The sequence below is a fragment of the Lutjanus erythropterus genome, chromosome 9 (assembly GCF_056507025.1).
Source record: "Lutjanus erythropterus isolate fLutEry1 chromosome 9, fLutEry1.hap2, whole genome shotgun sequence".
In the NCBI taxonomy this organism is placed as follows: Eukaryota; Metazoa; Chordata; class Actinopteri; order Lutjaniformes; family Lutjanidae; genus Lutjanus; species Lutjanus erythropterus.
The window spans coordinates 33,569,723-33,586,783 of record NC_139325.1 but is presented as its reverse complement, the minus strand read 5'-3'; the positions used below and the strand labels follow the sequence as shown (position 1 = coordinate 33,586,783).

Here is a 17,061-nt window from a genome sequence, read left to right as displayed (position 1 = left end):
ACGTGTTTCACACTATTTCACGCAAAATTAACAACATCCCGTACTCTCTCCACAAACCAACTTCCGCGGGGTCCCCACCGCTGCTATTAGAGAGGGTGGGGCTACACCAGCCGTTGTTTTGGATTCTGACCAATGAGAGCAGCAGACTGTTGACTGGCGTTTCGAGTCTCCAATCACCTGTTGTCTGACACACTGGCGCCACCCAATGTTAAACTACAGTAAAGAGTGGATTCAAGGGCATTTTGAATTTGAATCCGTTTTCTGTAAATAAGTAGCCAATTGATAAGGAGTACTTTGAAGACAGGCACAAACATTTAGCTAATAGAGAAGCATTTAACTCGAAAAGGATGGACTGTTATTGGCTGCAAAGAAGGAAATGGAATGAACAAACTGATCATTAAGAATAACTGTATAGAAATAGCCAGTCTTCTCATGGATAGTCTCATTAAACTTATGTAGGTCATACAGAGGTATCAGTAGTAAACTGAGACTGTTTCATAACCAGTTTAAAACTCCTTGTAGTACCTTTTAGTAAAAGCAATAATAGTATTTGTCCATATTTGCTTTTATCAGTATTTAATGGTTGAAACAAATTAAATGTCATGTTTATTTGTGAGATGTTTGCATTGACAGTGGTGTAACATTTTATCAAAATGGCTTATAATAGCTTATGCCATAGCAACAGCTGCACAACTTCCTAATTCTGAGATATATCCACTGCCTCAAATATATTATTCACCATGAACATGTGTCATTGTGTTTGCCTCTGACTCTGGGCTGCAGCCATCTACAACACGTACTGTTGACCAGCTTACAGACCTCTGGAGCTCTTTTAAACATAAGTACCACAAGACGAAATCGCTGATGGAAAGTAACTAAGTACATGTTCTCTAGTACTGTACAAGTTTAACTTGGCTATTTCCACCTAATACTACTTTTTACCACACCTTTAGATTTCAGAGGAAAATATTTTACTTTTTACTCGACTACATTTACCTGACAATGATAGCTGGTTTTCAGATTTTGGAACGAACTAAGGTATCTAACTGTACATAAAGTAGTGAAATAAGCTCCACCTTGACAAACTACAACAGCAAATTATTTATGCATGAATGCATCTGTAATAAAGGTCTAATAATGTAATATACAATATTAATAACATTAATGAGGGGACGTTTTCTGCAGAACCAGTAGTTTTGATGCTTTAACTTAGAAGGGGTGGTTGGTTAGGAAACAGTCTCCGTTTATTACTGATGCCTTCATACGAACTACATAAGTTACCAACACCATGAGAAGATTGTTTTTTCCTACATAGTTATTCTGCCTGACAGATGACAGATTCTGACAGATTCTCCTTGAAATCTGATGAAATGAGTCTGTGTTTACATTTTCCCAGCCAAAGTTACAGTGAGTATAGCCAGTTAAAAAGAAGCAGGAGGAGATCCTTCTCTAGATAACTTTATGTTTGACATTATATGTTACACCAAAATCAACTAAATATGAAAGTTTCTTGTCATAGTTTTAAATGAATGAATGTGAAAACTTTCTAGTCACCTAATTGAGAACCACTGCTTTAAGTACATTGTGCTAACAAGTATGTGCTTTTACTTAAGTGGGGTTGTGAATGAAGTACTATTCCTTTCTTTCTAGTGGATTATTTTTACATTGTGGTATTAGTAGTTCTTCTTTCACTGCTGGTCAAAAAAAAACATAATAAACAGCAAGTAGGGTTGAAAGTGAAACATTTCTTTTACCTTTCATTTAAGTACAAATTTTCACATTTATCAGTTTGATAAATATGGACTCATGCTTCTTTTACCAACCATACATTTTTTTTTTTAATTTACATAGACAAATCATACTTAAAAGTAGCAACAAAAAGGTGATGTAAGGCAAGGCATATAACAATAATAAAGGAAAGATTATAAAAAAAAAATAACAATAACAATATGTACTTAATAATCTGATTGCTTTTAAATGAACAGTTAATGCAACCTAAATTTAAGGTAGGTCATTGTAAAAGTTTTCATTCATTCATTCATTCATTTTCTGTAACCGCTTATTCCTGAAGGGTCATAGGGGGTGGAGTCTATCACAGCTGACACTGGGTGAGAGGCGGAGTTCACCCTTGACAAGTCGCCAGTTCATCACAGGACTGACACATAGAGACAGACAGCCACTCACACTCACATTCACACCTACGGGCAATTTAGAGTCACCAATTAACCTAGCATGCATGTCTTCGGACTGTGGGAGGAAGCCGGAGAACCCGGAGAGAACCCACGCAGACACGAGGAGAACATGCAAACACCGCACAGAAAGGCCCCGCCCCAGCTGGGGGTGTAATGTCACTTTGTTCAATATGAACATGGCTTAACATTAGCCTGACTTAATGATAATGTTCTGTTCGGTGAGTTTACAAAAACTTAAACAACACAATTGATTCAGGTGGACCTAATACATGATTTGATCACAAAATATAATTTTGTCTTGCATTAGACTTAAAAGTCTTTCCCAGTCACCAAGAGAGAATGGCAGCTCAACTGCAGGGGGATAAATTTGGAAAAGATGTTTATGTCATGACATCTGATGTACAATACTAAGAGAAACCTAACTGATGTGTCTTTACTGAAAAAAGAATACCAGGTTGAGGGAACAGTTTATCATTTAAAGTTGTAATAATCCACAAAAATAGAGTGCCATCACTAAAGCAGAAAGCTAAAAGAGACTTTAAAATACTATGTTGCTTTAACCACTACTGAAATACAGTTTTTACAGTGCAATCTAGGAAAGAGAGGAATCTTCATCAGTCCACGCTGCCAAGGTTCACAGAAACATTGATTGATTAAGATCCAGAGTGAACAGAAATTTAATTGGTATCATGTGAGACACCATTTAAACGTGCGCACCTCCTCTCCTCTCTCTGTTCGTCTCTTTCTTTCAATCTCTCTCTTTCTTACTTCCTCTTGTCCTCTGTCTCTCTCCCTATCCTGAGGCCTACCTCACCCTCCCCTGCTGTCTCCCTCCTCACCCTCACTGTGTGCGCTGTCAATAATTGATGATCCTCACCGACTCAAAGGGTAACAGGTCCCGGAGAAAATGTCTCACCCGTTTCTTTATTTATTTACAAGCCTATCTTTAAGTTCAGTCAGTCGGAGAACCCACCACCACCACCACAAGCGTTTATTGAAACGCGGGGATCGATGGGCATGAAGCAGCCCTGACCGTGTCCGTTTTTTTTGCAGTTTACTGCAGCTGTTGCACCTGTGACCATGAGCGGGTTAATGCTGCCTGTCTGGCTGACAGCAGGACAGAGGGAGGAAAGGGAAGCTTTAAATGAGTGAGAGGCAGGGGGCAGAGAGGAGGAGGAGGAGGAGGAGGAGGAGGAGGAGGAGTGACAGAATGATAGAGTGAATTAATTCAACCTTAGCCAGCCCTGATTGACTCGGTAGCAAACTGGCATGTACAAACATCCACAGTGACACCAAAGGCATGGAGAGAGAAAAGAGGAATGACATGTCCTTCTCCAGAAAGAGAAGTTTCACTTTCGGGGCATATGGAGGGTGAGTAATGACACTGTTTGTCTGATGTTAGGATTGACATTTTCCACCACAAGTCAACAGACAGGCTGAATAAATGACTTTATTTTTGGATACAACTTCTCCTGTCTATGTATTCCTCTCTTAGTGTTTCTCACTTCCTTGTTTACAGTGTGGACAGATTCACATGTGAAGATGAGATGAGGTGAGGTTTTATTTTATTGTAGCAGTTTCGACCTAACGCTCAAGCTCTGTTGTATAAAGTAACTGAATACCTGACAGAGACGTGCTGAAGCCTTCTTGTGTAAATGAACCTGTTGCTACAGACCTGAACCTGCAGAGGACAACATACTGGACATCCTGGACTCTCCTCCTCCCAGGGAGAGCAAGCCTGTCCTCCCTGCCAGCAGCAACCAGAGGGTGATCATTATCATCTTATTTTACTTAATTTTACCTAATATATTTCCATTTCTGAGAAGTCAGGGTTGCCTTCACAGCTGAAGTGTTTTGTCATGTTCCTCTTTCTCCCCATCTGTGTCCTTCCCTTCCTCTCTCTCTCTCGTCTGTGTTTCTGCCATCTGCCGTCTGCTGCCTGTTGCTTGTATCAGGACACGGAGCTGTTTGAAATCATTGAAAAGCTGCAGGTGAGTTAATGTAAAATTGATCTTGTGGAGTGTCTAGCACAAGTTTCTTATCATCAATACTCCTCTTGTCCATCAGGGCAGCAGGATCGATGAGCAGCGCTGTGAATTCCCTCCTCCTCTGAAGGTTAGTCTTCCGTCTCACCATCTATATACGGGTTTGTGTGTGTGTTGACACTGACCTTTCTATGAACACCACAACATTTGTTTCCCCAAACATCATGCCCTCATCATCCGCAAACTAAAAAAAAATGTTTTAAGATGACAAAATAGTGTCCAGTTGACTGAATTTGATAAGACAAGTTGAGATCATTTTGTAACAAATAAATGTTTACAGTCAAATAAACTTGATATTAATTCAAGTGTAGTTGAGAAAACATTAAGATTTAGGTTGAACTAACAACTAACACATTTCCTTTTAGAGTTTCTCAGTTCAAAAGTCAATTCTTTATTTCTCACAGAACCTCCAGCTTTTCCCAGCGTTGGTATGAAGAAAAATACCTGTTAATATGTTTTAAGTGTAAGCAGGTTGTGATTGAATTCAGTACTAACTTTCATCACGGTCTGCAGTGTTTTCATTATTGTGAAAACTCAGGTTTAGGCAGTAAAGGATTAAATATAATGGGATTATGAAATTATGATTCAAAAAAATTACAGTTGCAGAAAAATAGATGGAATCAGATTACAGTTACATTTAGTAAAAATGGGATTATTAGCAGTATGATGATATACTGGCATGCACAGTGTGCACACGTTACGACGCTTCAGTCTCACAACAGCACTTTGATCTCCATGAAACCAGCTAATCTGACAGTTAGTTCACTATCCTCTATTGAAAAAATGCATTGTGTGGGAACTATTTTGTCTTAAAATTAGAAAAGAGGAACAACGTGACAGTATAGTGACAGTTCTGCCTTCAGCTGTGAAAATACTGTTGTCATCCAAAAACTTAACTTCTTTAAAAAACATCAGCAATACATGAAATCAAGAAACCATGACTGATCATAAGCCCTATTTGCACAGGACTAGTATTACCTGGGGACTTCTAGTAATTTGTAATGATTTTTAAACAGATGTGAATCTGTGATGTCTGTAATTTAAGTATAACTGCTACAAATTACCTACCGTATTTCGCCAAACAAAGAGGTCCTATGATGATATTAGTCCTGTGCAAATCAGCATTTTAGTGAGTAGGGTTCTAATTTTTTGTTTGCTTGTTTTTGTGGTCTGAAAACTGAACAAGTATGAAAATGAGATCTGCTACATTGATGTGTAAAGTGATAACAGAGAAGGTTAGCTACAAGTGTGCATTTATACTTGTAACACATGCAGGTTGTCCAACCAAACTTAATCAGATACATTATAATCAAAGGTCTTCCTCCATGAAGATCATGAACCCTTGAATATAACACCACTCACAGAGAACGGGTGAAAAATAAAAGTTTTACCGCAACTTCCCCGTTTACATATATTTGTTTACAGGTGAGTCTTCACCCGATGAAAATAGCGAAGTTGTCGACATGCAATCCAAAGACCATTATGATGTCTATGTGAATATGACAGTAGGCTTCCTCTTCAGCTGTCTGAGTGCAGGCGATGAATGAGAGGTGATACTCAACACTGACTGGTCAAACGTATCAAGAGAGGGAGAGCGACGTGGACAGAGAGAGCAAAGAAACTTAGAAACTTAATTTAACAAGTTGATTGAACTCTGCACAGTACATTAATTCAACAAATCCATAAATTCATGTATATTTTTTTGAAGTGCAGGTGCTCCTTTGTGTCTATTTTAGTCTCAGCTTTTAACGATAGGTGGAGACCTGCCGCTCATCCTGCCTTCAAAGTCGGGGGGCTACTGGATAGACCCCCCACTGGAGAGGCTCGTAGATGTGAGTCCCACCTCCTCCCACCATGGCCTCGATCCAGAGAGCTACGACATCATGGAGAGAGACGGAGAGGCCAAAATCTACCACGAGTTCTTCCGCTCACGAGTAAGTCGACTTTATGTTAAGTCTGAAGGAATATTTTATCTCTCTTGGACTTTTTATGCTTTATATGTTTTTTTTTTTTCTCTTTAGTACCATCACTCATTCACAGCAGTGGATCCATCTCTGGGGCCTCTGGTTCTCTCTGTCTGTTTGGAAGATGAGGAGAACAAGCTGAGGGTGATACTAAGGTTGTAAACTTTTAGCCATTATAAGCAGTTTGTCTATATTCTCATTCTCTTGAGCGTCCTGCAATAATTTAAAGTCCGACTCCACCCAGAAATGTGTCTTGTTAAGGGATGTTGGAGTTTTACTGTGCAGAATGAAGTGTGTGCACAGTTTGACACTAAAAGACTGTTTTCTCAATTATTTGCTGAAGGAGGAAAGTTTCTGTACTTACCCCAAATCTCAAATAAAGCTGATTTATTTTTGCAAGAAAATTTTGTAGCATCCAACGTTTAATGTAATTAAAACATGTTCTGAGAGTATACGACAAACTTTTTGTATATTTGATTGAACTTTTTTGTGATAAAACATACCAAACAAGAATGATTATTCAAAGCAGACTATTAACGTGTATTAACACATACCTGGAGTTCTTTTCGTTTTCATTTCATGTTCATATGTTGTAACTGTAATCACTGAGCAATGTGTGACATTATAGAGAAATTGTTTTCTTGTGTCACAGGATGAAGGAGTGCTCCCTGCATGGATCTTTCTCTGTCTCTCTTTTCCCCAACATCCCGTCTGCTGTCGAATTAGCAAAGGTATAAAACTATTTATTGTGGTGGAGGAAGTATTCAGTAATGCTTTATAGTACATTATGTACCAATAAAAGACTTGACTGCTACTTAGATGTAGGTTCAGAGGAAGAAAACAAGCCTGTGGGGAACAAGAGAGTAACAGCTGGGTATTTTAGAGGAAAGGACAAATAAATTATTTTGTAAATACTGGAAAACTAGGTAAAGTACTGGAAAATGAGACTGAAGTTTGTGAATAATGGTGTTATAAACACTGATTTTCTGCAGAGCCTATGAAGTAATACATAACTGTCATGAGCAAAAGCATTTCTTTTTGTCGTACTGCAGTCCATCCAAATAACATGAGCTGGTTCGGCTAAATTTAATATCCAGTGAACTAATCCTTATCCTGTTACGTTGTACTCCATGAATGACTGACAAGTCATATTCCATAACAACAGCATTTTCAGAATGTAACTGTTACATCCCTCCCACTGTCTTGAAGGCTGCTCTGATCGACCTTATCAGGAGACTGGCTGACATGGAAGGGTCGTCAGCTGATCGAGCTCACCTGGTCCTCTGAGCTTTGTTCACTCTTTCTCTCCCGTCCTCCGGCTGGCATCCACCTCGTCTTGTTTATTAGTGTGTCTTATGATTTGTGATAGCTTTAGGTTAATAAATTATTCTTATTTTTACATTAAACCCTTGTCAGGACTCCCCTTCTTGTCACATTCTTTGAGCTGGTTTGTGACAGTAATGCAAATATGTTATATGTTCTCCAATAACATATAGGCTGAGTTTTGAGCCCCTCTTGTTACCGTACTGTGCCCCCACAGTTTTGGTAGCATATCGTAACCGTGAACCACATTATACTGTAATAACTCTTTAGGTTCTGCAGAATGTAAGTGTTGTTAACCATTTCCCTCCAACTTCAGTTTTGCTTCCCAGCACTGTATTCCATTATATGCTATGATTTATTTCTCTTTTTTCTCAAAAATACACAACTGATGCTCCCTTTTTTCCTTGTACCTAAACTGAACACCTAATATAGAGTGTTACCAAGTATTCATGTACAATACATAAGTAAAAGTAGCAGTGCCAAACTGTAAAGATACTCTGTAACAACTAAGTACAGAAGTATGATCAGGAAATTATGTTATAGTGTTATTTTTACCATGTATGGAGTATTTTTATTGTTGTCGCTGATTGAAGTGGAGCTAATTTAACTTACTTAACCTCCACTAGTTTGGGTAGTTAATTATATTTTATAAAATAATCATATAATTTGAATGAGAACAAAATCTGTAATGTAACTCACAACTACTGCTGTGAAATAAATAAATCTAGTGGATTCCTCTGAAACACAGTGATCAGTGCCATAAATAGAAATATTCAAGTAAAGTAGCTCAAAATGGTTTATAAATTCACTCATTTTCTCTCTAGATGCTCTGTGACAGAGTGACTGTCTCAAAGTTTGACGTGGTCAGCTACCTCAAGGTAATGCTCTAAAATATTTATATTGTAATATCTAAATGTAATGACTAGGCCTGCTTATTTCAGACAAATCCTCTCAAATCTCCCTCTCTCTCTCTCTTTCTCTCTCTCTAATCCTGCAGGCTCCAGAACTTATAACTGCATTTGATGAACACAGAGTGTCTCCGAACTTCAAGTTTGGCGTTCTGTGCCAAAAGGACGGGCAGGTAAGAAGTTCTGCAGAAAATGTCCTGAATTGATAAAAAATGACTGAAACATGGCACTATATCATAATCAGCTCCCTCTCAGACAACATCTGTCTCTGCCTAGTACACTGAGGAAGACATACTGAGTAACAATGAGGAAAGTGAAGAGTTTAAAGAGTTCCTTTCTATTTTGGGAGAGACGATTCAGCTGCAAGGCTTCACTGGGTAAAGTGCACTATGCTGATGTTGTTCAGCTTGAAGAATTACACATGCAACACGTGAAATCATATGATTTCATCTCTTTACTTCTTTTTCTAAGGTTCAGAGGGGGACTGGACGTGTGCCATGGTCAGACAGGAAGTGAAGCTGTCTTCACTTCCTTTCAAGGCCGAGAAATCATTTTCCATGTCGCAACTAAACTGCCTTTCACAGACGGTGACCCGCAGCAGGTCAGTTACTGTATCACCCTGAGTCTGCCCTATTCTGATGAGTCACAGGATGCAGTTTCTGATGATTTTTTATGATTAGTTGGAAAAAGTTTCTTGAACTGACGCTGACACACCTTTTTTTTCCTCCTCCTTCTTCTTATGTCTCTGCGCAGTTACAAAGAAAAAGACACATTGGTAATGACATTGTAGCTTTGGTCTACCAGGAGGGTGAAACCCCGTTTCTGTCTGATGTGATCAAGTCTCACTTCCTGCACTGTTTCCTGGTGGTCCGGAGGATTCAGGGGGAGGAGGAGACAGATGAACCTGCGTACCAGGTGAGTGAAATCCATCTGCTCTACCAATTTAAGTGACATCTTGTTAACTGATTTATATTAAAAGGCACACAGTATTTTCTAGAGCCCCAATTAACACTGGATTTTCAAGGCTAAAGGGCCGTCTGCACCAAGAACTATAACTAAAAAGATTAAACTGATCTCTGGTGAATAAATATGCAGTGTTTCTCTGCTCTGTCTAAACGATCTGGGCTTTTCTGTCCTGCAAATGAGGCAAGTCAAAAAAGAATACTGGTGATTAATTTTCTAAGTCTAAACTAAATTGTTTTCCCTCCTGTTTTTCTTACGAACTCATAAGGTATGACTTAAGAACAGATTAAAGAAAAGTTTTTGCAAGGATAATCTTTATAAGTTCCGTATCTGTGAAACAGGTGGAAAAAGTTTTCACCATGCTAATTATTCTAAGTTACATTATTTTCCAACTATGAAAACAAGTGAAAAAACATTTTGGCAGGTGAAAAAAATGTTCTTGTCATGATCATTTTTGAGTTTTTGTTGTTGTAATACTTGTTTCGGCCACAAGAGGCTGAAGAGCACATTACCCTGCGTTCTACTAAAAGCATTTTATTTTCCAGGTGAGTTTTAATTTCTTCAATGCATTATAAACACAGGGTACATATACTGTATGCTCGCAAGTTATGTGAACTTATTGCCATGTCTTTTCCCTAGAAATGTAATGTATTTCATTACATCACACAAATTAAAATTATCTTGGCAAAACCAAAGAAAAAAGTCAGAAAAACTATTTACCTCAGATGTAGAAATGGATCACCAGAATTCATTTACCTCTTAGAACTTAACAACGAAATATAACTAATAACTGATAAACTAAGTCAGATGTATCTGACTGTGATCAGGTAATACTGGCCAATTATTTCAGCTGGGTCAGTTTATCAGTCAGGCTCTGATACTTTCTCCTCCTCCAAGGTGTCTGTCACAGCCAGAGAAGATGTTCCTCCCTTCGGTCCAGTCCTCCCTGATCCTCCCATCTTCACAGAGGTGAGAAACAATACCAAGGTCAGTGAGAGTGGTCATCACCTGACTGCAGGCTGAGACTCTGCCCCTTCAAAGTTCACCAGAGTCGGACTCAATGCAAAGAGAGGACACAAACTGACCAAAACCAATGAAGGCAACAAGTACAAGTCATTCAGAGACAGATTAGAGCGGGTCATGACTTTGCCATCCTGTGAAAAAATAATACAGGACCTTAATCATCTACATTTGTAACATCTGTCATCTGTTTCATACCAATATGGCTGCCATGTAAAGAGTCTATACCAGGACCCTGAAACTGTCTCACCTGGATGGACTGCAGCCATCATTAATGTTATTCGGTCTACCTGTGCTTTTCCTGCTTTGACAAGTGAATTATCACGAGTTGATAATTGGAAGATAAACTTCCCAAAACTTCACAGAAAGGTGGTGTTTCCTCTCCTCCAAGACTGATTTCAGTATTTAGAACAGTTGCAGGAGTTGCAATTTGTGAGGGGCCATGTTGTGTAATTCCTGCACTATTTTGACTCTGCATCTTCTTTACGTGAATCACTGTAGTATGATATTTTTAAGTCTTGGTTTCCTCTGTCCTGTGTTTCAGCGTTCTCTGCTGAGAGAATTCCTTCTGACCAAACTCATCAATGCAGAGATTTCCTGCTATAAGGCTCAACAGTTCAGCAGACTGGAGGTAGAGGAGAAAACTGTTTTTATTTATGCTCTTTACTATTGAATATCCAACCACATGTGATCTCCTGTGCCTTCTGTCTTTTCTCTGTTAAGCTCCGCACTCGTTCGTCGCTGCTGGAAAGCTTGCAAACTGAACTCTACACCCGTTCCCAGTGCATGATGGGCGATCCGTCGCTGTCTGCTCTCCCATCCGGTGAAGGTGTACGGGGGGCGTCTGAGGGGAGCGGAGGATTCATTGAAAACTTTAAGGTAAACGTTCGCCTCCCTCGCCTCTGACATTTCAGAAACTCTCACGCTTTGCTGTTTTCACTTTGCCATTTTTCTTCTAAATCGGTGATTAGAGAGCCATAAGAGTGCGAAGCCACTCGTTTGAGACTCTTGGGGTCCCCAAGAAGACTGGTGGCAGCGCATCACAGAAGCCTAAGGTAAAAAAAATAAATAAATAGGTGCGAACGTATCTGACTGAATAAATGCTTATTGAAAGGTTTGAGCTAATATTCTTGTCTAACTTCCCTTACAGACAGAGAAAGATGGAGACAGGTAAGATTTAGTGTACGGAAACAGGTGAAAATGTGATATGTGCATGATTTAAATTATCAGTAGAGTTAATCATTTTCTCTGCTTTTCAGTGACAAACCTCCAGGACCTCTGTCTGCTCCCTCTGACAGTTTGGGTCCAACTGAACTCAAAGATCAACCAAGTCCTCAAGAAGAGACATAAAAAGAAATATTAATTTGAATATCTTAAACATGAATGTACTTAGAGACATTGCTAGCCTATGGTTACTTCTTTATTATCCTGGTGGATGGATCATATGTAAATAGAGTGTATAAGTAAATAGTATTTCTGAGAATATAATTATTTTACTGTCATAGCAGTGATAATCTACATTAATGAAAAGCTTTACATTGTATTTCAGTGAAATGTTAAACATATTAAGCTGCCGGGAAAGATTAAAATGTTTGGACAGAGTTTACACTTGTGTGTTTATATTGGCAACAGTTTTACTTAAATCAGGGAGGTGAAGAGGGAAAATAGGGAGAATGGATTTAATTAGGATTAGCACAATATGCAGAAAATGAATAATGCTGATTGTTTTAAAGATGGAGTTACTAATAACAGTAATACATGATCATTAGAAAAACGGTAGATGTTGGAAATGTAAGAAACAAACATGTTATACAGAATGAAAAAATAAAAGAAAAGCGAAGGAAGAAAAAGATATGATGCCATGTGTAGATCTGAATCTGTTGGAGACATGAAAGGAGGAATTTGAGCCGTTTCCTGCATGGAGAGTAGCACAAAGTACAACATATAAAGTTTTATTGGACAATATTCATGCTCTCAGAAAATTATCATTCAGACAAGTCAGTTTATTTCAGGTGTTGCATACTTTGGATCCTGCACATGCACAGTATGTGTGAAGGGTAACAGCAGACATTTTGGCTCTTTTTATCAGGAAAAGCACAGGTGACTAATAATGTTAACAACGGCTCTGTTCTAATTTAGTGTCCGCGTAAGTCATATGGCAGTGAACCAACATGCACAATACCAGAACCCTGAATCTGAAGCAGCTAAATGGAATTCAGTTACTTTGTTATTTACACTTGTGCCTACAGTGACGTCATCATGTCTTTTGTGAAAAAAGGCCAATGAGGATGTGGATATACTGCCTTAAAATGCGTATGGCGAATATACAAATTCTACTAAATTAAAAAAGATCACATGTGTATAAACTACAAAAGCATGTTGGTATTGGAAGAATGCAGGGCTGAAAGCAGAAAATGAAGAAAGTGGCTGTCTTTACCCGTCTGAAGACAACAACAATAACCAATAGTAATAAGATGTAGTAAAATTATTTGCTTCAAAAAATAATTTAAAAATAAAACGACATCATCAGCTGCAACAACAACAACAAAAAAAATAACAATAGGAAGAAGAAATGTAAAAAAATAACAGTAAATACACTTATATTCAAAAGACACGTTTATTTTTTACTCCACACTCCAGTCCAGTAGATGGCGGTATTATACCTACAGGTTGTCGCCAAAGAATTCACAGAAGAAGAAGACGGAGGCGCAGCAGTGGTAGTAGTTGTAGTAGTAGAAGAAGAAAATAAACGTAATGGAGATACGACAATGGCAATGATTTACAGCGATTTGTAACTAGTTGTTCCAGAGGAGGGCAGTAATGTGGCGGTGTGGTTTGTTTAAACAGACATTTATTACTGAAGTTACCTCTGTTGTTTGCAGCTAAAGCTAACTGCAGCAAAGCGTCTAATTCATCAGATGGTAACATCGTTTTTTTGCTAATTCTGCTCTGATAACTGACATCTGTTAAAACTGGCAAACTGAGTATATTCTCCCGTTTAATGAAACACCGATTCGACTAAACTTAACACCGAGCAGCAGGTGAACTTTGACACACTGGGCAGCATTTGACTTTTCTGTTATTGCGAACAAAAGCTAAGATCCGCTGACCGCCGGGATGACATCTAAGAAAGTGATCGAGTTGTTCTACGATGTGGTGTCTCCGTACTCCTGGCTGGGTTTTGAGGTTTGTGTCCTTCTTCAACATTCCTTCCTATTCCTTCATAGTTTAAAGTTAAGGTTTTCACACGGGTCGTGTACTTGTGTTTGCAGGTCATGTGTCGCTACAGACAGGTGTGGAATATAGAGCTCAAACTGCGACCTGCTTTTCTGGGAGGCGTCATGCAAGGATCAGGTACGTAAACACCGGGGAAAAGTAACTAAGTACATTTACTGAAGTACTGTACTTAAGAGCAATTTCAGAGCACTTGTACTTTACTTGAATAAATCCATTTTCTGCTACTTGAGGCGCATGTACTTTTTACTCCTCTACATTTATTTACTAATTTGCAAGTTCCCTTGCAGATTCACATTAATAATCCAATATATATACTATGTTCTTCATAGCAGCGATCTGCTAATCAGAAATAACACATGCTAGAGTGCAATAATTGACCAATCAGAATCGAGTATTCACCAGAGCTGTGTAATAATATAATATAATATAATATAATATAATATAATATAATTTTCTGAAATGGGCTGTTGTGCATAATGAGTACTTTAAGTATGTTTTTATGCAAATGACTTTGTATTGGTTAATACTTTTGTACTTTTAGGTAAGAAAAAAAACTGAATGCAGTTTAGAGCATATTTGCACTGTGTATTACTACTTTTAGTTAAATTAAATATTTGAGAACATCTTCCACCACTGGTAATAAATATTTTTTACCTGTAAATTATTGCGTGTTGTTAATTCATGTCTGTGTGGAAAATGTTTGTACTGTTGTATTTCATATATTTATCTCTCATGACAGGCAATAAGCCCCCGGGTCTGGTTCCAAACAAATTCTTGTACATGACACAGGACTTGACACGCTTATCACGATATTTTGGTGTTCCCATGCAGTTTCCATCTGACCCCTTTGATGCCATGTTCAATAAAGGTACGTGCAAACAGGATCTGATGGGATCAAATCATGATGTGTATTGATTAACCTGGTTGGGGTCCCAAAGACTAAAATGAGCTGCAGGGACTCTGCTTGTCTGCTGTTTGGTGATTTAATTAAACACATATTTATTTAGGAAGATGCATCAAGTAAACACAATATCAGCTGGAGTAATGAAAGTAAAAAAGTAGGTTTTGACTGGAGCTGCAATGATTAATTGATTAGTCAATCAAAAGACAATTAATGTGCATCTGTTTTGATAATGAAATAACTTGACAGTCACTGTAATAAGAAAAAACTGAGTAAGGAAAGAAAGGTCTTCATTCAACAGATGAGAAAAAGGCATGAACATGACTCAAGGGTGCAAAACCTCCACTGTTTAACAGCTGTTTCATTTGGAACTGGTTCTGTTTGTCATCATCTAAAATGGATCAAATGTGAGAATATTTGTAAAGTGTTCATTTTCATTTCGGTTTTAAGAAAACTCCCTCTTTAAGTCTGACACTAGTGTCATTATAACATAGGATATTTACTCATGTAAATTGACCTGCTGTTCGACATTGCATTTCTGGAATTTAAGTCCCCTGAAGATACGATTTGGATAATTTTTTCCTCTTCGTCATGACTCAAGCTTGTTCCAAGTTTCCAGCAGCGAAAATGCACAAGTTTGATGTCAGTGTTGTACATTACAGAACCGTCACCAAACAACATGGCAGCATAAACAAAACAGGGTTCATACAGATGCTAAAAATCCTTAAAAACACTTGAATTTTAATGTAGTGCTTGGATTGCTTGGATTTTGGATAAAGTGCTTGAAACCACTTAAAGTTGTAATTGCATTATATTCATAATAAATTGCTACCTGACTGGAGAATTTGCAATTAAGATAAAGGAATAAAATTATTCTTTGCCTCAGTCAGGTTGTTTAGGACGTCAAGTCTTCTTACAGAGAGGTGACACGTTTTGAAACATGGAATTTTGCTGTTTTCCTTTAATTTGTCACCCTTCTGTAGAATGCTGTCATGAAACAGTTTTAATAGCACAATAAAATTTAATTTAATGTGGAAAAAATAGTGAAATAATTGTTTTGAGCCTATGTATGAATTTGTAATTTGCCACAGCTGTAAGAGGCAAAGATATTTATTTTTTCAGGTCTTCCTCTGTTTTCTTCTCCTAGGGTCCTTGTCTGCAATGCGATTTGTGACAGCAGTACAAGAGATGGAGAAGAGTGGAGACAAGCAGGTGGAGCAGGTGTCCCGGGAGCTGTGGAGACGAATCTGGAGAGACGACAAAGACATCACTGAACCAGTATCATTGTCTGAGGTACCAACTTATCCAGCCTGGTTGTGTCTGAGAAGATTAAGAAGCTCTGTTCAGTTTTGTCACTTTTTTTTTTTTTTTTTTTTTTGTAGGCAGGGTTGAAAGCAGGACTGTCTGACAGTGAAATTAAAGAAGCGCTGAAGCTGTCCACCTCAAAGGAGATCAAAGACAAGCTGAAAAGTGCAACACAGGAAGCACTTGATCATGGGGTCAGTTGTCCTTCAGTTCTTCTTATAGATTCAGGCGAGAGAGACAAGACATAAACAAAATCTCTCCTGCTGTCTCTTCTCAGGCGTTCGGCTTCCCCCTAATTGTGTGCCATGCAAATGAAAAACCAGAGGTGTTTTTTGGATCTGACAGATTCGAGCTCATGGCCCACTGCATCGGTGAGAAAACTATTTTACTGTGCATCATTCACAAACACATGTAATATAGGAGTGATAATAAACAGATCAAAATGAAACTTGAGATAGCGTTAAAGGGATAGTTTGGATTGTTTGAAGTGGGATTTTAGGTTCAGGCATGGAAGCCTTACAATATACTGCTGTGGACAGGGTCAGCAGCAAAAGGTGTTTTTTTTATTTAGAATCTGACAAACATTTGACAACATCATAAACTGTGTTGCAGCTTTTCTCTTTTGTTTCTGTAATTTTGTGCAAAGTTCAGCATCTCATTAACATTTCAAGCTGAAGCTGTCTTGAGATTCTTGCTCAGTCTCATTTTGTTCTCTGTTTCAGGAGAGAAGTGGCTGGGACCTCAGCCTAACAAATCAGCTTCCAAACTGTGAGAGAAAAAAAGAAAAACTGCCTTCAAACACTTGTAGTGTGCTCACGGAGTTTTGAATTAACATCTTATTTGAGTGATTTTTCCCCGGACTCTTCAAGAGTCATTTTCAGCTGTGCCTCTTGAAAGAAAACAATGTATTTCCAACAGATCTTAATGACAAACAGTAGTATAAGTAATGTAACATACAATTGTACTGTTAATTATATGCATTTTAAAAGGAAACACTGACAACTTCCAGATGATGAAGCTGGTTATCTTTGTTATTGAACTACAAAGGCATGAAAAGGATGTAATTGTTACATTGTGACATTGTATTTTTCACCATGCAAGTATGGTGTTTCTATGGACAGTGGGACAGTTGGTCCATCACTTTGGTTCAGACTATAATATAATCATAAAGTAGAAAATTTCGCATGAACTTTTGAGTGTGCT

The 17,061-nt window shown here is 38.2% G+C and overlaps 2 protein-coding genes across 2 annotated transcripts; both read left to right on the top strand.

Moving 5' to 3' along the window:
* Nucleotides 1-3,360: 3,360 nt before the first annotated feature.
* On the top strand, nucleotides 3,361-12,050 carry rap1gapl (RAP1 GTPase activating protein-like). The gene is made up of 19 exons (XM_084727221.1): nucleotides 3,361-3,563; nucleotides 3,712-3,744; nucleotides 3,866-3,959; nucleotides 4,148-4,183; nucleotides 4,260-4,307; nucleotides 5,974-6,171; nucleotides 6,259-6,356; nucleotides 6,854-6,932; nucleotides 8,349-8,402; nucleotides 8,522-8,605; nucleotides 8,709-8,809; nucleotides 8,904-9,033; nucleotides 9,186-9,347; nucleotides 10,293-10,364; nucleotides 10,960-11,046; nucleotides 11,139-11,294; nucleotides 11,387-11,470; nucleotides 11,566-11,585; nucleotides 11,675-12,050. The coding sequence occupies exons 1-19, from the start codon at nucleotides 3,493-3,495 to the stop codon at nucleotides 11,763-11,765; spliced, it is 1,698 nt and encodes a 565-aa protein (XP_084583347.1). The 5' UTR covers nucleotides 3,361-3,492; the 3' UTR covers nucleotides 11,766-12,050.
* Nucleotides 12,051-13,432: 1,382 nt separating this feature from the next.
* On the top strand, nucleotides 13,433-16,851 carry LOC146321911 (glutathione S-transferase kappa 1-like). Its single transcript, XM_084727220.1, has 7 exons — nucleotides 13,433-13,601; nucleotides 13,688-13,769; nucleotides 14,392-14,520; nucleotides 15,701-15,846; nucleotides 15,936-16,052; nucleotides 16,136-16,229; nucleotides 16,581-16,851. Exons 1-7 carry the CDS (start codon nucleotides 13,533-13,535, stop codon nucleotides 16,628-16,630), a joined length of 687 nt encoding a protein of 228 aa, XP_084583346.1. The 5' UTR covers nucleotides 13,433-13,532; the 3' UTR covers nucleotides 16,631-16,851.
* Nucleotides 16,852-17,061: the final 210 nt, after the last annotated feature.